This window comes from Trachypithecus francoisi, unplaced genomic scaffold, assembly GCF_009764315.1.
Source record: "Trachypithecus francoisi isolate TF-2019V2 unplaced genomic scaffold, Tfra_2.0 Contig01580, whole genome shotgun sequence".
Classification (NCBI taxonomy): domain Eukaryota; kingdom Metazoa; phylum Chordata; class Mammalia; order Primates; family Cercopithecidae; genus Trachypithecus; species Trachypithecus francoisi.
Genome location: NW_022681443.1, coordinates 1,329,211 through 1,348,193, shown reverse-complemented (window position 1 = coordinate 1,348,193; position 18,983 = coordinate 1,329,211). Strand labels below are relative to the sequence as shown.

The window sequence follows — 18,983 nt, the reverse complement described above, 5'->3', positions numbered from 1 at the left end:
ATGGGGAAGGGTGCCAAGTCTGAGGAGCGCCAGGGAAGCAGCTTTCCTGCTAAGCTCCAGGATGTGCTGGGGGCACTGGGAACCCAAGACAGGACCCAGCACATAGCAAGGGCTCAGGATACCTGCCGTAAGCTGTCGGGGAGGTGCCAGGGTGAGGGGTAAACTATGTCTCTATCAGGCTGCACTGTGGAGCCCAGTGGGCTGGGAGGGGCTGGGGAGTGAGTGTTGCCGTTGAGGTTGGGGATTGTGGAAGCTCAGGGTTGACCCCGGGCACTCGCTAATGGTGAGGCGTGGGCACTGCTGGCGAGGGGACGCCCAATCTCTGTAGCCATCAGGGGATAGGCTCCCTTAACCCCAAGGCCCCTCCCAGAGGTGGGGAAGTCCATAAAGACATCTTGCCTGCAGCACCAGGTGAACTCGCCAGGTCAGGAGCCACTCCCACTGGGCAGAGAACCAGGGATCCCCTGGAACCCTGGGCTTGTGTTTGGCCTTGGGCAGGGGCCCCTACCCTCTCTGGAACTCAGTGACCTCACCTGTTGAAGGCCTGGGCCGCCATACCCTGTCCCCTCTGCCTCTATCCTGCACACCTGTGGATGGTGGTCCAGTTTAGACTGGCTGGTTTCTTCCCTTCCCTTGCCCCAAAACCCACCCCAGCCCCCTCCAGGGAGGAAGTGGATGAGGAACTCTGGGGTGGGGGTGAGGCCTTGTTCAGGGCTGGCCCACCTGGCCCCACTCTGGGACTCTTAGCAAGTCCTTCCTATCTCTGGATTTCCTTGGCCTCAGACATAAAATGAGGGTCCTGAACTCGGTGACCCTATGCTCCTCCTGTCCTGACAGTCCGCGGTGCTCCTGGAGCCATTTGAGGCAGTGGGACAGAACAGGGGGAATATGTTTAGCAAAGAAAGTCCTCCCTGAAAACTCTATTTATAGAGCAGAAGGTGTGCCTGGTCCCAGAACCCCAAGGTTTCCCCCTGGAGCCCTGGCTGCTGGGATGCTGCAGGAGAGGGCAAAGAGGGTCTGGACCTCCCAGCTCTGAAAGGCCAGCCTCGCATTACAGGCCATGCCTGCATGACCTGTTAGGTCTCCAGCATGATATCTCATTGGCTCATTTCCTCTTTTATTTTTGAGGCAGAGCCTCACTTTGTTGCCCAGGCTGGAGTGCAGTGGCACGATCTTGGCTCACTGCAACCTACGCCTCCCAGGTTCAAGCGATCCTCCTGCCTCAACCCCCCTAGTAGCTGGGATTACAGGCATACACCACCATGCCTGGCCTAATTTGTGTGTTTTTTTTTTTTTTTTTTTTTTTTTTTGAGATGGAGTCTCACTCTGTCGCCCAAGCTGGAGTGCAGTGGCCGGATCTCAGCTCACTGCAAGCTCCGCCTGCCGGGTTTACGCCATTCTCCTGCCTCAGCCTCCTGAGTAGCTGGGACTACAGGCGCCCGCCACCACACTCGGCTACTTTTTTGTATTTTTTAGTAGAGACGGGGTTTCTCCGTGTTAGCCAGGATGGTCTCCATCTCCTGACCTCGTGATCGGCCCGTCTCGGCCTCCCAAAGTGCTGAGATTACAGGCGTGAACCACCGCGCCTGGCCCTGATTTGTGTATTTTTATAGAGACAAGGTTTCTCCATGTTGGTCAGGCTGGTCTGAAACTCCCAACCTCAGGTGATTCACCTACATCAGCCTCCCAAAGTGCTGGGATTACAGGCATGAGCCACCGCGCCCGGCCAGCCCCATTTCCAAGATGAGGAAACTGAGTTTCAGAGTAGTCAGGAGTTCGCCCAAGTCACACAGTGGATCTAGGACTTCAACCCAGGACTGTAGGAGCCAGGGAGCTCTTTGGAAACAAGGGGAATAGGAAGAAGAACTCGGAGTCGGGGTGGGTGACCGCGGGGGAGGAGGTGGGGGCAGGGCTCACTCTCCCTGGGCCCGGAGAAGGAGTTTCTCTTGGGAAGAGGCAGGCTCTGAGGCTGTTGATCTCTAAATTATAGCGTTGGCGCGTACCGGTTGCTGCAGCAACCGAGTTGTCCTGAACCGGGGAAGTGTATAAACATTGCCACAGATGCACAATTAGATCAGGAAGAAGAATAGAACAGAAAATAGAAACTTCCAGCCTTATGTAATTCTGGGCCAAAATGTTATTGGGAACCCAGGCCCAGTCCTGGCCCTGCCAGCTGCTGGGGCCAGGGTAGCACCATGTCTTCCCTGGGGACCCAGTGGCAGGGAGGGGTGGAGAGAGGGTCTGTCCTCTACGGCCCGAGGCACATCCCGCCACCCAGTGGGGTGAGGGGCCTCTTCTGCTACAACAGCTGGGGATGCTTGACAGGCAAATCCTGCCTGTCACCAGCTCCTGGGAAGTGTGGGAAGGCAGGCAAGAGAGTGATGGCTTTACCCCAGCACCTGCTGTCCGCATAGGTCCCATGAGGTAGGGAGTTTTGGTGCCCATGTTACAGGTGAAGACATGGAAGCTCAGAGAGGTGAACTGAGTGTGTCCTCCCCTCCCACTCGTGTCTCCCCGCCATCAACTCATTCATGTTGGTGCCACGCAAGTTTGTACCCACTGCTAGCTTTGTGGCTGGCAGGCGGCTTTCCCTCTCTGAGCCACCCGGGACGTGGGAATAGCGATGTCTACAGAGGAGTCAAAGCTGGGGGGGCTCCCCCTTCCTCCACTGGGCACTGGGCAGGAATTTGGGCTCAAGGACTCAAAGCAGCACTGGGAGGGAAGAGTCTAAGGAAGTAGCTCAGACCCAGGTGGGGCTGCAGGTTCCAGTAGAACTTTCTTTTTCTTTTTTTCTTTTTTTGACATGGGGTCTTGCTCTGTGGCCCAGGCTGGAGTTCAGTGGGATGATCACAGCTCACTGCAGCCTTGACCCCCGGGCTCAATAGATCCTCCTGCCTTAGCCTCCCGAGTAGCTGATGCCACAGGTATGCACCACCATGCCTGGCTATTTTTCTTATTTTTTGTAGAGATGGGGTCTCACTCTGTTGCCCACGCTGGTGTCAAACTCTTGGCACAAACGATCCTTGCATCTCGGCCTCCCAAAATGCTGAGATCACAGGCATGAGCCCCTGTGTCCGGCCGGAAATTTCTCAGTGGTAGAACTCTCCTATATGTCTTCTCCGTCCAGTGTGATGTGGCGGCCGTTGACCACATGTGGCTCCTGATCACTTAAAATGTGGCTCATGCAAGGAAGGAGCTGTAGTTAGTATTTTATTTAGTTTTAATTGTAAAGAGCCACAGGTGGCCAGTGTCTATCGTACAGGAGGTTGTCCAAAAGTCCATAGATGGAATCCAGGGAGGGGAGCGGGCCCAGAGCCTCCGTGGCTCCCTATGCTCAGGGCAAGCAGGATAGAGGGGCAGGGAGGAACCAAGATGGGCCTTAGGAAGCTTCCAGAACAGTGAGCACAGGAGGGCCGGAGGGGCAGTGTTGAGGGGTAGGGACTAGGACCTTGTGGCTTTAGCTTCCTGGTCTGTGGACCCCTATCTCTAAGCTGGGCCGGACTCAGGGGCACTGGCTCAGACCTTGTCATCAGAACCCCCTCCACTGCCACCCTCTGCCTGCTGGGGCAGAGGAAGTCTTAGGTCCTGGTCCAGGCTCACCTGCTTCTGAGAGTCTGGGGGCTGAGTCTGGGTGGCCCTGAGGAGGCCCCTTGCTCCCCAGCATCTCACCTGTCTGGCTTCTCCTCCGCAGGCCCTGCGTCTTCCCAGGTGACCACGCCGGCTTCAGGACATGCACGGACACAGCCGCAACGGCCAGGCCCACGTGCCCCGGCGGAAACGCCGCAACCGCTTTGTCAAGAAGAACGGCCAATGCAATGTGTACTTCGCCAACCTGAGCAACAAGTCGCAGCGCTACATGGCGGACATCTTCACCACCTGCGTGGACACGCGCTGGCGCTACATGCTCATGATCTTCTCCGCGGCCTTCCTTGTCTCCTGGCTCTTTTTCGGCCTCCTCTTCTGGTGTATCGCCTTCTTCCACGGTGACCTGGAGGCCAGCCCAGGGGTGCCCGCGGCGGGGGGGCCGGCGGCGGGCGGTGGCGGGGCAGCCCCGGTGACCCCCAAGCCCTGCATCATGCACGTGAACGGCTTCCTGGGTGCCTTCTTGTTCTCGGTGGAGACGCAGACAACCATCGGCTACGGGTTCCGGTGCGTGACGGAGGAGTGCCCGCTGGCGGTCATCGCTGTGGTGGTCCAGTCCATCGTGGGCTGCGTCATCGACTCCTTCATGATCGGCACCATCATGGCCAAGATGGCGCGGCCCAAGAAGCGGGCACAGACGCTGCTGTTCAGCCACCACGCGGTCATCTCGGTGCGCGACGGCAAGCTCTGCCTCATGTGGCGCGTGGGCAACCTACGCAAGAGCCACATTGTGGAGGCCCACGTGCGGGCCCAGCTCATCAAGCCCTACATGACCCAGGAGGGCGAGTACCTGCCCCTGGACCAGCGGGACCTCAACGTGGGCTATGACATCGGCCTGGACCGCATCTTCCTGGTGTCGCCCATCATCATTGTCCACGAGATCGATGAGGACAGCCCGCTCTATGGCATGGGCAAGGAGGAGCTGGAGTCGGAGGACTTCGAGATCGTGGTCATCCTGGAGGGCATGGTGGAGGCCACGGCCATGACCACCCAGGCCCGCAGCTCCTACCTGGCCAGCGAGATCCTGTGGGGCCACCGCTTTGAGCCCGTGGTCTTCGAGGAGAAGAGCCACTACAAGGTGGACTACTCGCGTTTTCACAAGACCTATGAGGTGGCCGGCACGCCCTGCTGCTCGGCCCGGGAGCTGCAGGAGAGTAAGATCACCGTGCTGCCCGCCCCGCCGCCCCCTCCCAGTGCCTTCTGCTACGAGAACGAGCTGGCCCTCATGAGCCAGGAGGAAGAGGAGATGGAGGAGGAGGCGGCTGCGGCGGCCGCGGTGGCCGCAGGCCTGGGCCTGGAGGCCGGCTCCAAGGAGGAGGCGGGCATCATCCGGATGCTGGAGTTCGGCAGCCACCTGGACCTGGAGCGCATGCAGGCTTCCCTCCCGCTGGACAACATCTCCTACCGCAGGGAGTCTGCCATCTGACCTCCAGGCCTGGCCCTCACCACTGCCCACAAGAGCCTCTGCCGGGGGTAGGATGCCAGGACACCCCCTCCCACACTCAGGACAGAGCCAACCCTGGCTCCGTGGACCTTCTGGAGGAAGGTGGGGGTTTCAAAGACTGGGAGACCCCTTCCTCCTGACTCCAGCACCCAGGCCTGGGAAGAGCTCGGCCCAATCAGCCTGGGTTCCCCCAGCGCCTGCTCCTGGTGGCTCTGGGTCCCCGGATCCACCACCCTTCCCCCACTGACTCTTCAAGGACGTGCCCTCTTTGCTCTCAGAACCTTGGGGAAGGTGACTGGACTGCTGGGTGGGAGACATCTCGGGGTTTCAGGGTGGGCAGGGGGTTAGTTTGGGGAGGGGGGTGCGTTTCTTTTGCATGACTGTGGCCTGTTGCTCATGACTTTCTTTTGTAAATATCTATAAATGGAGACAGATGGAGACACCAAATTCACCTTCTGCCGTTTTTACCTGCCAGACAAGGAGATATGGTCCCTCTCTGTGCACCACTCCCCACCCTGCCCATCAAGCCTAGCCCCTTCCCCTGCCCAGCTGGCTGGCCCCTTGAGGCCCTCAAAGCCAGCCACCTTGGCCCTTGGATGGTGTTGAGTTGGGTGCAGAGGAGGGACTCTGAGGGGTGGGATGAGGGACCATCCCTCCCTCCCTGCAGTCCCTCTGGCCCCAGGGCCCAGCCCAGATTGACAATAGAGTTTGTAACCATATATATATATATATATATATATATATATATTTGAGACGGAGTTTTGCTCTCGTTACCCAGGCTGGAGTGCAATGGAGCAATCTCGGCTCACTGCAACCTCCGCCTCCTGGCTTCAAGTGATTTTCCTGCCTCAGCCTCCTGAGTAGCTGAGATTACAGGCATGAGCCACCACACTCAGCTAATTTTTGTATTTTTAGTAAAGATGGGTTTCACCATGTTGGCCAGGCTGGTCTCGAACTCCTGACCTCAGCTGATCCACCCGCCTTGGCCTCCCAAAGTGTTAGGATTACAAGCGTGAGTCACCGCACCTGGCCCTAACTATATATTTTTAATAAAGTATATGGTCCATTGGGGTTGGCTGGTTGAAGATGGAGGGGTGAGAAGGAGAGACAGTGAGCAAGCACACATGTAATTGTGCCTGTATGTCATGTGTGTGCCTGTGTGTCATGTGTGTGCCTGTGTAGTATGTGTGCCTGTATGTTCCTGTGTGTCGTGTGTGCCTGTGTAGTATGTGTGCCTGTGTGTTAGGCGTGTGCCTGTGTCATGTGTGTGCCTGTGTGGTATGTGTGCCTGTATGTGCCTGTGTGTTACATGTGTGCCTGTGTAGTATGTGTGCCTGCATGTGTCTGTGTCATGTGTGTGCCTGTGTAGTGTGTGTGCCTGTGTGTTAGGCGTGTGCCTGTGTCATGTGTGTGCCTGTGTGCTATGTGTGCCTGTATGTGCCTGTGTGTTACATGTGTGCCTGTGTAGTATGTGTGCCTGCATGTGTCTGTGTCATGTGTGTGCCTGTGTAGTGTGTGTGCCTGTGTGTTAGGCATGTGCCTGTGTCATGTGTGTGTCATGTGTGTGCCTGTGTCATGTGTGTGCCTGTGTGTTATGTGTGTGCCTGTGTGTTATGTGTGTGCCTGTGTGTCATGTGTGTGCCTGTGTGTCATGTGTGTGTCATGTGTGCCATGTGTGTCATGTGTGTGTCATGTGTGTGTCATGTGTGTGCTGTGTAGTATGTGTGCCTGTATGTCTGTGTGTTAAGCGTGTGCCTGTGTGTGCCTGTATGTGTCTGTGTGTTGTGTGTGTCTGTGCAGTATGTGTGCCTGTATGTGCCTGTGTGTTATGTGTGTGCCTGTGTAGTATGTGTGCCTGTGTGTCATGTGTGTGCCTGTGTGTCAGGTGTGTGTCTATGTAGTATGTGTGCCTGTGTGTCATGTGTGCCCATGTGTGTCATGTGTGTGTCTGTGTGTCAGGTGTGTGTCTGTGTAGTATGTGTGCCTGTGTGTCATGTGTGCCCATGTGTGTCAAGTGTGTGCCTGTGTGTCAGGTGTGTGTCTGTGTAGTATGTGTGCCTGTGTGTCATGTGTGCCCATGTGTGTCATGTGTGTGCCTGTGTGTCAGGTGTGTGTGTAGTATGTGTGCCTGTGTGTCATGTGTGCCCATGTGTGTCATGTGTGTGCCTGTGTGTCAGGTGTGTGTCTGTGTAGTATGTGTGCCTGTGTGTCATGTGTGTGCCTGTGTGTCAGGTGTGTCTGTGTAGTATGTGTGCCTGTGTGTCATGTGTGCCCATGTGTGTCATGTGTGTGCCTGTGTGTCAGGTGTGTGTGTAGTATGTGTGCCTGTGTGTCATGTGTGCCCATGTGTGTCATGTGTGTGCCTGTGTGTCAGGTGTGTCTGTGTAGTATGTGTGCCTGTGTGTCATGTGTGTGCCTGTGTGTCAGGTGTGTGTCTGTGTAGTATGTGTGCCTGTGTGTCATGTGTGCCCATGTGTGTCATGTGTGTGCCTGTGTGTCAGGTGTGTGTAGTATGTGTGCCTGTGTGTCATGTGTGCCCATGTGTGTCGTGTGTGCCTGTGTGTCAGGTGTGTGTCTGTGTAGTATGTGTGCCTGTGTGTCAGGTGTGTGTCTGTGTAGTATGTGTGCCTGTGTGTCATGTGTGCCCATGTGTGTCATGTGTGGGCCTTGTGTTAGGTGTAGTATGTATGCCTGTGTGTCATGTGTGTGCCTGCATGTGCCTGTGTGTTAGGTATGTGCCTGTGTAGTGTGTGTGTCTGTGTAGTATGTGTGCCTGTATGTGCCTGTGTGTCATGTGTGTGCCTGTGTGTTAGGTGTGTGCCTGTGTAGTATGTATGCCTGTGTGTCATGTGTGTGCCTGCATGTGCCTGTGTGTTAGGTATGTGCCTGTGTAGTATGTATGTGTGCCTGTATGTGCCTGTGTGTCATGTGTGTGCCTGTGTGTTATGTGTGTGCCTGTGTAGTATGTGTGCCTGCATGTGTCTGTGTATGTGGCCCTTTCTGAGTGACTGACCCTTGGAGGGAACTTTATCACCTGCCATTCTCCTTCCTGCGAGTCAATAGAAGGATCTGGAGTTGGCATCAAAGAACCAAAAGCTTTGATGTCAGAGCTTTGTTACCTAGTAGCTGTGTGACTGTCAGTTCTTGGCCTCAGTTTCATCTTCTGCAGAACAGGATTAACCATCCCTCCCACCTGCAATAATGGGCAGGATAGCCCTGTGTGGATGTCAGCCAACCCTTCCTAACTCAGGTGGAAGTAGGAAGGGCCCACCCGATCCACACCTCCCTACATATATGCAGATCCATACACCGCTGGTAGAGCTGGTGGCAGGACACTGATGAGAAGGGCCCAGGGGCCGGTCACAGACTTGACCAAGACAGGCTTGGTCTCTGCTCTCTGTCGGACCTTGGGTAAGTCCCTTCCCTCCTCTGGCTTCAGTTAGCCTATGCTATGTAACCAGTCAGCGCAAAACGGAGAGCAATGATGCATCCTCTGTTAGGGTCCTGTGGGTGGGCTGGGGTTCCTAGCTGATTTCTCCTGGGCTCACCTGGCAGCTGTGCTCAGCTGGACCGTCAGTGGACCTGGAAGACCCCCGAAGAACATGTCGGCAGCTGGTCTGACTGCTTTCTGGGGGGCTTTGGTTCTCCTCCAATAGGCTACATCACATTCCTTCATGGCGACTCCGGGCAGCAACCTAAGAGGGTGAAGGTAGAAGCTGCAAGGTTTCTGGAGGCCTAGCCTTGAACTTGGATAACCACTTCCACTGCAGTCTATCGGGCAGAGTCCAGGTCACCAGGCCAGCCTAGATTCAAAGGGTGGGAAATTAGACTCTACCTTTTGAGAAGGAGGCAAAGTCACATGGCCAAGGACATGCCGAGCAGGAGGGAGCTGTGGCCATAGTTGGTCATCTGTCCCAGAGCCTTGGAGTTTGAGGGTTCCTCCCACCCGACCTCTATTCTACAGGCCGACTGTGCTCCTCGGGCTGTAAGGAAGAAGAAGGCACCCTTCTGGGTCCCAGGGATCTTCCACACAAAGGTACCAGCTGCCTCGAGAAACAGGGAACCAGCTGGCAAGCTTGCCTTGTGAATGACCACATCTCACCAGCCCCGGCAGTATAGCCTCCGTTTGGGTGAATCACTGTGCGCCCCGTATGCTGCGCTGCTGCAGAAGGAAACTGGAGACCTCTTTCCTGGAGACGGAGCCTCGTTCGGGATCCAAGCCTCCCAATAGATAACTCATAATGTCTCTGATTTGCATAACACCTTTCACGTCCTTGGGTTCATTGAACTCTTACGAAATTCCAAGAGGAAGCCAGGACAAGGATTATGGCCTCCTTTTACTGATGAGGAAATAAATGGTGGCCCAGAGAACCAGGGGACTGGCTGGAAACAAAGTGAGGAGAGTCAGAGGCCCGGGACCCTGCTTCTCCTTCACTCCATCCTCTCCCAGGTGGGCTCAATGAGGGGGAGGGGCTGCTTCCTTTCCTCTTCTGCCCTCTCTCAGATTTCCCAGAGTGCACCTGTGGTCTTTGGGGGCCCCTTGAAGAGCCTGTGGGGGCTGCTCTGCAAGAAAGAAATTCAGTGGCGCATCTGCCCACATTCTGGAAGGACCCCTGGTCCTCTTCTGTCAGCTGAGTACCCCAGGGTCTCACTCCTGACCCTGGAGGCTCATGAGAGATGTCCCTCTATCCAGCCCCGCAGGCCCTGGGTGGGTCTCGCCAGGTCTCCACAGTCCTCCCTCCGCATCCCCAGGATGCCATGGCTCCCTGGGCTATGAGCAGTAACTGAAGAGGACTCAGGCTCAGGTGCTCCCAGACTCAGAAGCCTCCACCTGGAGCACGTCTCAGGGTATGTCCACCCTCCTCTAAGATATGCGAGAGGCCTGGACGCAGGGTGAGGAAGGGGTACACGTGGGGTTACCTCAAAGAGGGCCCGTCATCCACCATCCAGAGCAACATGGGGCGTTCCAAGGTCCCTCCAGGCCCTTCACCAGCTTTCGGCTTGCTCATATGCTTGTGGTAGTTGCTCTTTTGGGAGGGGCCTGGTCTCTCTGGTCACATGCAAGGTGACCTGTGGCAGGGTCACACAGAAGAGGCAAGTGAAAGCCCAAAGCCAGGACTTCTGGAGTGCCAAAGGTCAGCTCCAGTGTGGGCACTGGGGGAGAGGGCCATGAGGTGCTGAGAGCCCGCAGCTGCAGGGAGGCTCCCAGGCCTGGCTGCGCTGCAAACTCCTGCTGGCTCAGCTCTGCTTGAGGCTGACTCACCTTCCCTCTCCCACCTGTTCCCCTTTCACAGCCCTCCCACCTGCCTCCCTCCTCCTGCGGCTCCTCTGATCTCTCACTCCACTCTGGCTCCTGCGGCACTGACATGGGGGGATTGCTGCGTCTGGGGGTGTAAGAACCTTAGATGTCACGGAGTCTAGAATTGCGCACACTGGCAGGCTGAAGGGGCCGTAAAGTGCTGCCAAGCCCTCCTCATGCCACACCAGCTTCCCTGCAGAGCCAGGGTAGGGAGACCCCCTCTGCCCTGCCCTGCCCTCTCTTCCCCACTTCGGTCACAGCCTCTGGGGGAGCAGGAGTGGTGGGGGGGATGGAGACAATGATGAGGGTATCATGCATGCAGAAGAAAAGGAGGAAGACAGGGAGGGAGGAAGAGGAAGAGAGGGAGGAAGAGTAAGAAAGGAAGGCAGACAGGGAGGGAGGAAGAGGAAGAAAGGGAGGAAGGAAGAGGAAGAAAGGGAGGAAGACAGGGAGGGAGGAAGAAAGGGAGGAAGACAGGGAGTGAGGAAGAGGAAGAAAGGGAGGGAGGAAGAAAGGGAGGAAGACAGGGAGGGAGGAAGAGAAAGAAAAGGAGGAAGACAGGGAGGGAGGAAGAGGAAGAAAGGGAGGCAGACAGATAGGGAGGAAGAGGGCGGGTCTAATGGGAGCAGAAAACCCCACCCTCATCTGGCCACGCCTGCCTGCCTGCCTGGAATCCCACAGTTGAGACCTAATCCTTGTAGATTCACCATGGCTTCCTTCCCACCAGCTTCTGGAAGATTTATCTTCCTTATGAACTCAAATAGCTCATAGAAGAATAGAGAAGAACTTAGGAGGCATCCAACTCAGCTATTTCACCTCATCGCGTTCACCCCCATCCTTGTTAGATCCCACGACTGCCATCAGAGGACTGCTTCCTGCGTCTGGCTTTTCTCATTGCAGTTTTTTCTGGGTATTGACTTTTCTGGGTATTGATGGATTCTACATATTTTCTTTTTTTTTTTCTGAGATGGAGTCTCTCTGTGTTGCCCAGGCTGGAGTGCAATGGTGCAATCTCGGCTCACCACAACCTCCACCTCCTGGGTTCAAGAGATTCTCCTGACCGGGCATAGTGGCTCACGCCTGTAATCCTAGGACTTTGGGAAGCCGAGGTGGGTAGATGACCTGAGGTTGGGAGTTCGAGACCAGCCTGACCAACATGGAGAAACCCTGTCTCTACTAAAAATGCAAAATTAGCCGGGCGTGGTGGCACATGCCTGTAGTATCAGCTACTTGGGAGGCTGAGGCAGGAGAATCACTTGAAGCCGGGGGGTCGGAGGTTGCAGTGAGCCGAGATTGCGCCATTATACTCCAGCCTGGGTGACAAGAGTGAAACACCATCTCAAAAAGAAAAAAAAAAAAAGAGGTTCTCCTGCCTCAGTCTCCCAAGTAGTTGGGATTACAGGTGCACACCACCATGCCTGGCTAATTTTTTTTGTATTTTTAGTAGAGATAGGGTTATGTCGACCAGGCAAGTCTCGAACTCCTGACCTTGTGATCCGCCCTCCTCAGCCTCACAAAGTAGTGGGATTGCAGACGTGAGCCACTGTGCCTGGCCTTCAGTTTTTAATGACTATAGAATGTTCATCAAATTATAGAGGATCAAAAATTATAGACCATTATGGATCATCAAGGCAACCCCTCATTTACAGAGAGAGAAACTGAGACCTGGAGCAATGCAGTGACGAACATCTTTGTTCACTATTTTTTCTTCTTGTGCCTGTTTGCACAAGCTGAGTACAAATTTCAAAAGCTAACAGAATTCTGGGCTCTGTGTGGCAGACTGTAGAAATGCACCCTTCACTCAAGCCTGTAATCCCAGCACTTTGGGAGGCCAAGATGGGCAGATCACGAGGTCAGGAGATCGAGACCATCCTGGCTAACATGGTGAAACCCTGTCTCTACTAAAAAAATACAAAAAACTAGCCGGGTGTGGTGGTGGGTGCCGGTAGTCCCCACTACTTGGGAGGCTGAGGCAGGAGAATGGCGTGAACTCGGGAGGCAGAGCTTGCAGTGAGCTGAGATCCGGCCACTGCACTCCAGCCTGAGCGACAGAGCAAGATTCCATCTCAGAAAAAAAAACAGAAATGCACCCTTCAGTCTTCAAATCTTTCTACAAGGACAATATAGACCTGGGTCCCAGGAATTGGAAAGTGAAGGAGCTTTAAATCCAATATCCTGGCCGGGCACGGTGACTCACACCTGTGATCCCAGCACTTCGGGAGGCCGAGGCGTGTGAATCACGAGGTCAGGAGTTCAAGACCAGCCTGGCCAACGTGACGAAACCCTGTCTCTACTGGTAGCCGGGCATGGTGGCATGGACCTGTAATCCCAGCTACTCAGGAGGCTGAGACACGAGAATCACTTGAACCTAGGAGGCAGAGGTTCAGTGAGCTGAGAATCACGCTACTGCACTCCAGCCTGGGCAACAGAGTGACTCGGTCTCAAAAAAAAAAAAAAAAAAAAAAAGGAGCTGGGACCTGATGACCTCCAGGGTCCTGATGTGCCTGACCACCTAGAATTTTGTTCCTGTGGCCTTCAGAAGCTGGCAGGACGTCTGGGGGAGAAGTGAGGACAGACAGAATGGGCACTTGGCAAAACTGGCCAAGCCTAGTTTTGCCCCTCCCCCAATCACTGGCCACCCCTCACTCCACTTACTGCCTGGAACCTGGCAGGACATTCCTCACACAGCCCTATGGGAATCCCACAGCCAGAAGCAAGTGCCTGGATCCTGGTCCTGAGCTCACACGCCGGCCCCACCCACTACAGATTCTAAAAGGCATCTCAAGGTCACACAGTGAATACCTGTTGAGCACCTTCTGTGAGTAAGGAAGGCCCTGTTTTAGCAGAAAGCATTCAGTACTGAACCAAACCGACAAAGATGGAGCTGGGACCTGGGCCCCCACCCTTCAGCCCTGGGCTGAGTCCTGAAGCTGGCCTCTGGCCTGGGCCCTGCCACCGACGCCAGGTGGGACCATGGGCAAACACCTGCCACTACCTGCTCAGGCTTGGGACAGCAGCCAGGGCTCCTTGGTCATGGTTGCTGGAGCTGTCCACTGCAGTTGCAAGGGCTTTGTAACGGGGCAGGTAAGCCAGAGCCCCTGCTGGGTGGAGGCTGCTGTCAGCTCTCACAGTGCCCACAGCGAGAAGGAGGCCAAGAAGAGACCGTTGGTTGTCCCCAGTTCAGAGGAAGAGAGGGGAGGGGAGGGGATTTAGAGACATCACACAGGGGCACAGCCACAGAGCCCTATCCAGAGCCAGACTCCTGACCCTCTGCCTGTCTCCAGGGTTACCTTCTGGGATGTGGCCCCTTGGGATGAGGGTCTGGAGGCCAGCACCTGCCCCTCTGGCCTCCTGGGGCTCCTGCTAAGCAGGGCAGAGGCTCAGCTCTCCATCCTCCCCTTGCCATCCTTGGAACCTCCCCCAGGCCTGTCTGAGCCCCTCCTGCCTCACCTCTCCCCGGGGCCTCTGTCTACACCTGGTGCAGGGCCTAAGGGTGAGTGTACACAGGCAGGAAGGGTTCAGGGAGAGGCGACAGAGCTGTGAGGATGGAAGGGATATTACACACTGATGTGGGAGGAGGTGACAGGGACAGGCTGTGACAGAAATGAGGAGGGAGAGGAGAAACACAGAAGAGGCACTGAGAGAGTCAGAGACAGAGAAAGACAGAGAGACAAGGGCTGAGAGAGGGAGGCCTACTGAGGACCAGGGGCCAAGAGCGAGTCCGAGGGAGGCAGAAGAGAACGCGACACAGATCAAGCGGAGCTCTAGCAGAGGAGGCACTGGCTTGTGGGTCCAGAGACACCACACTGAGGCACAGGTGGACAGCAACAGGTGCCGGGGCACAGAGGGAGGGGAAATGCTGGCCTCCTACCCCCTACAAGGCCTGGCATATCTGTGGGGAAGCAGCTGGGTGCTCAAGGACCCCAGGATGGCAAAACCCCAGGTCTGCATGCAGCCAGGCAGAGAGGAAGGTGGGCGTTAGAGAAAAGGAGCTGGGGCTGAAGAAGGGATGGCCCCAGGAGAATGCCGGGGGATGCTGAGTGGTGGGGGAGCTGCACGGGAAAGCCAGAGGAGGCTAAGGAGATGCAGAGACCAAGGCAGCCCAGCAACTACGGCAGTGGCTGGAGCTCCTACTGAGGCCTTGGCCGCTGAAACCCAAATCGGAGACAGGAAGGCCAGGCACGGCGGCTCACGCCTATAATCCCAGCACTTTGGGAGGCTGAGGTGGGTGGATCACCTGAGGTCAGGAGTTCGAAACCATCCTGGCCAACATGGCGAAACCCCATCTCTACTAAAAACACAAAAAATTAGTCAGGTGTGATGGCAGGCGCCTATAATTCCAGCTACTCGGGAGGCTGAGGCAGGAGAATTGTTTGAACCTGGGAGGCAGTTTGCAGTGAGCCGAGACTGCACCATTGCACTCCAGCCTGGGCAACAGACTGAGACTCTCTCTCTCAAAAAAAAGAAAAAAAATGGAGATGAAGAAAATCCAGAGGCTGCAGGGGACAAGGAAGCCCCGCTGTGTGTGTGTTGGGAGCAAAGGACCGGCCTGTCGCCAATGCCAGTTCTGCTTGGCAGCTATGTGCCCCGAGCTTCCTCTCTTCTTCTCTGCAGGTGGGGACACTGATGTCTGCCCTGTGGGCTGGAGCAGGCGGCGACTCTGTCCCAGCTGTGAGATCTCCTCCACCGCCCCTGACTCCTACCCTGTGGGGCCCACCCCCAGTCTCTTACCACCACTGGAGGGGACTCTGAGCAATCCCCTACGATAAGGGTCACAGTGAATGCTGCACGCTCCAGGGGACAGGGCCCCTTACTCTCTGATTTCTCATTTGACACCTCCTATCTGTCCTGTGAAGGGGGTTCTGTGATTCCCCCACTGTACAGATGAGGAGGCTCTGAGGGGTGACACATCTTGTCCAAGGCTTTCTGGCCTTAAGGTTGAAGACTCTTCAGCCTCTGCACCCTGGCAGAGGTGGGCTGGGAGGAGAGTGAAGCTGAAAGGGGGTGCATGGCGTGGGTGGAGCCATACAGGGGGCTGGGCCAGGTGAGCAAGTGAGGACGACAAACTAATGACCTGGGACCTTTTCCTGCAGGCAGTGGGGAGCTCTGGGCAGTCTGGGAGCGGAGGATTGGGTGATGGAGGTGGCATTCAGGAGCTGCACGTGGCAGCTGAGTGGCCTGGAGCAGGGGCTGGGCAGGGACAGGAAGCCGGCAGGCCTGGGTGGGCAGAGTGGCAGCCTGGACGGGGCCAGCCTTCTCGCAGCCTCTGCCAGTCCCCAGGTGTCTGGGGCTGCTGAGGGACACTGAATGGGGCAGCAGGAATAGGAGGGGCCACATTCGGGGTTCCAAAGTCAGTCAGGGAGGACCTGGGAAGCTGCCAGAGGCACCTCAGTGGGGAGGAGGGCGCAAGACAGATGAATGACGGGCAGATGGCAGGTGAGAGGAGGGAGGATATGGGCAACTGAGCATGGGGACAGCAAAGGTGGGGCCATGGAGAGGACGGGCCAGGCTAGTCACAGCCCAGTCGCTGCAGAGAAGGAGGGGGTGCAGAGGGGGCCACAAACGGCCTTGCCACCTCCTGGCAGCCAAAGACCAGCTTGGGGTTGGGGGATAATGAAATCAGGCTTTGGCTTTGTTGCATCATGAAGGTGGCGGCAGAAGGGCGGGGCCTGGAGCCCGCAGCCTGGGTGAGGGGCCCAACCATGCCATCCCTCTCAGGTGGTCCTGGGCCCAGTGACTTCCCAGCCCTGGGCTTCAACTGTAAAAACGGGGTGATAACAACAGTCCCTCTCTCACGGGGCAACAACCTGCAACTACGTGGCCTCGTGACGTGGATCCACCGCAGCATGGAGCGGGGTCTGCATCAGGAAAGACACTCCTCTTCCCCTGGCCGCAGGTGGGCCTCACTGGGAGACCTGGAGAATGGATTTGCTGGGGAAGGCAGGCTTCGAAAGCCGCGGGTCATTGCAGCGCCTCCCAGCCCAGCTCTCCGCCAGCCTCCTCACGGGACATGTCATAAACATCAGAGTTGGACGGGCCTTGGCCAGGCACGGTGGCTCACTCACGCCTGTAATCCCCGCACTTTGGGCTGCCGAGGTGGGTGAATCACCTTAGGTCAGGAGTTTGAGACCAGCCTGGCCAACATGGTGAAATCCTGTCTCTACTAAAACAAAAATTAGCTGGGCATGGTGGTGGGCACCTGTAATCCCAGCTACTTGGGAGGCTGAGGCAAGAGAATCGCTTGAGCCTGGGAGGCAGAGGTTGCAGTGAGCCGAGATCATGCCACTGCACTCCACCTGGGCGACAGAATGAGCGGCCCCATCTCAAAAAAAAAAAAAAAAAAAGGTTTCATGGGCCTTTTGGGACTGTGGCCCGATCTCACAGAAGTATGCATGGGGACACTGAGGCCCAGAGAGGAAAGGGGCTTGCCTGCGTTTGAGCAGTAACTCAGACGCCCACCTGAGGCTAGAGAGTCCCAGGCCTGCCTTCTTGGCTTCAGGCCTGTCTGTGAGAAGCGGCGAGACTGAGGCCTCCTGTGGGGTGGGACACAGGGCCTCACCGAGCCCTCACGCGTGCAGAGGGCCAGGCACCCGGCAGGTGGTCAGGAAACAGCTGCTCCTTCTGCCTGTTGAGGTCCCGCTCATGCCACTGCTGGGGTTAAGAGCGTATCTCAGGCGTCATCTAGACCTGGCCGAATCCGGGCTCTGCCCCTTGCTACTGACTGACCTTGGAGAGGCGACTTGGCCTCTCCAAGCCTCATCTGTAAGATGGGGAAGCCCCAGCTCCCACCTCACACGGCTGCCCTGAGGATGGAGGGAGATGATGTTTTGGGGCCCCCAGCCCCTCAGCAGCCATGGTCCTCTCCCACTCCTTGGCCAGCGCCCTCTGCCTCATGCTGCACTCACAGGGCCCACCCCCCGCCACTCCCGCGTAGGGGAGGGCCTGCCCTAGTAGAGGCTGAAGCAACTTCTCACTTCTGGCAGGGAAGTGACTCCAGTTTGCCTCAGGCCCCCAAAATAGAGTCCTATTTTAGCTTCCAGCTCCTCCATGGGGAGGCCCAGAGTGCAGCGGGAGGGTGTTCGCTGCCGAAGCCTGCACCAGCCACCGTCATCCACCCTCCTGCGCCCTGCCCCGCTCCGCCAGGCACTGCCAAGTGATGTGCTCGGGCCTCTCCTGCCTCCTGGTAACGTCCCTGTCACCCAAAACCCTCCACCAAAGCCTGGGCTGCCTGTTCCTCCTGGCTGGGTTCCAATTCAAATTCCAATCCAGGGTCTTCATTTCCCCCAACTCACAGGTCCCAAGACCATCGTGCATACCAGAATCTCAGCATTCCCCTTCGCATGACTCAAATTAGGTCACCTGGGCCCACCGGCCAGTCCATCCTTTCACAGCCCCATTCCAGGGAAAGCAGAAGTTCTTCCAGGGGCAGAAGGAGGGAGACAGGACTGCTGAATTAGAACTTGAGCCATAAAATGTATTCGTCCAGCTCCACAGAACCTTCCCCCTGAGCTACCCATGCCTTCCCACTCCAGAGGCTTCCCACCTGCAGTTCCCCCAGCACAGAGTGCCCTTCATCATCTCCAGCTGGGACTGGATTGCTGACTGCCCAGGTCCAGTCATGCTCTTATCCCCTCTAGGGACACTAAGGAAGGACGTCCAAGCAGAGAGACAGCATATAGAAAGTCCCCTTATAAAAGAGGGGGCTGGACTGGGCCCAGTGGCTCATGCCTGTAATCCCAGCACTTTGGGAGGCCAAGGCAAGTGGATCATCTAAGGTCAGGTGTTCGAGACCAACCTGGCCAACATAGTGAAACACTGTCTCTACTAAAAATACAAAAATTAGCTGGACATGGTGGCGGGCACCTGTAATCCCAAGCTACTCAGAAGGCTGAGGCACAAGAATCGCTTGAACCCAGGAGACGGAGGTTGCAGTGAGCTGAGATTACATCATTGCACTCCAGCCTGGGCGACAGAATGAGACTCCATCTCAAAATAAATAAAATTAAATTAAAAAGCGGGCTGCCATCATTGGGCAGGGTGTTTCTGGCTTCCGGAGGAGGTAGGGGGCTTTCAGCCCTTTGCCACATTTTACAAACAAAAAACAAAGGCAGGCTGGGTGCGGTGGCTCACGCCTGTAATCCCAGCACTTTGGGAGGCCAAGGCGGGCGGATCATGAGGTCAGGAGATCGAGACTATCCTGGCTAACACAGTGAAACCCCATCTCTATTAAAAAGACAAAAAAAAAAAAAAAAAAGACTAGCGTGGCGAGGTGGCGGGCGCCTGTAGTCCCAGCCACTCGGGAGGCTGAGGCAGGAGAATAGTGTGAACCCGGGAGGTGGAGCTTGTAGTGAGCCGAGATCACGCCACTGCACTCCAGCCTGGTGACAGAACAAGACTCTGTCTCAAAACAAAAAACAAACAAAAAACAAAAAAAAACAAAGGCACAGATAAGTGAAGTAGCTTGCCCAAGATGATACGCTGGTCCGTGGGGAGGCTGGAATTTGAGCCCTGTCTGTCTCCAGAGCCTGGCCCTGCACTGTCATACTTGCCTCTAGCAGGAGCTCAGAAGACGTGCGTTGGTGCCGTTCCAGGCTGCTT

The 18,983-nt window shown here is 56.3% G+C and overlaps 1 protein-coding gene and 1 long non-coding RNA gene across 2 annotated transcripts in view; one reads left to right on the top strand and one right to left on the bottom strand.

The window, feature by feature from the left end:
- The window catches only part of KCNJ4 (potassium inwardly rectifying channel subfamily J member 4), a 29,912-nt gene extending 24,379 nt beyond the window's left edge, over window positions 1-5,533 (top strand). Inside the window, exon 2 of the mRNA XM_033189554.1 lies at window positions 3,692-5,533. Within this exon, the coding sequence (XP_033045445.1) occupies window positions 3,731-5,068 (1,338 nt within the window). The 5' untranslated portion in view covers window positions 3,692-3,730 and the 3' untranslated portion in view covers window positions 5,069-5,533. The remainder of the gene's footprint in view (window positions 1-3,691) is intronic.
- Window positions 3,962-9,278, bottom strand: LOC117070422. The gene is made up of 3 exons (XR_004431908.1): window positions 9,151-9,278; window positions 8,635-8,781; window positions 3,962-4,786 (listed from the first exon to the last, which is right to left on the bottom strand). It is a non-coding gene; the product is annotated as an uncharacterized LOC117070422 (long non-coding RNA).
- Between the last annotated feature and the right edge of the window lie 9,705 nt (window positions 9,279-18,983).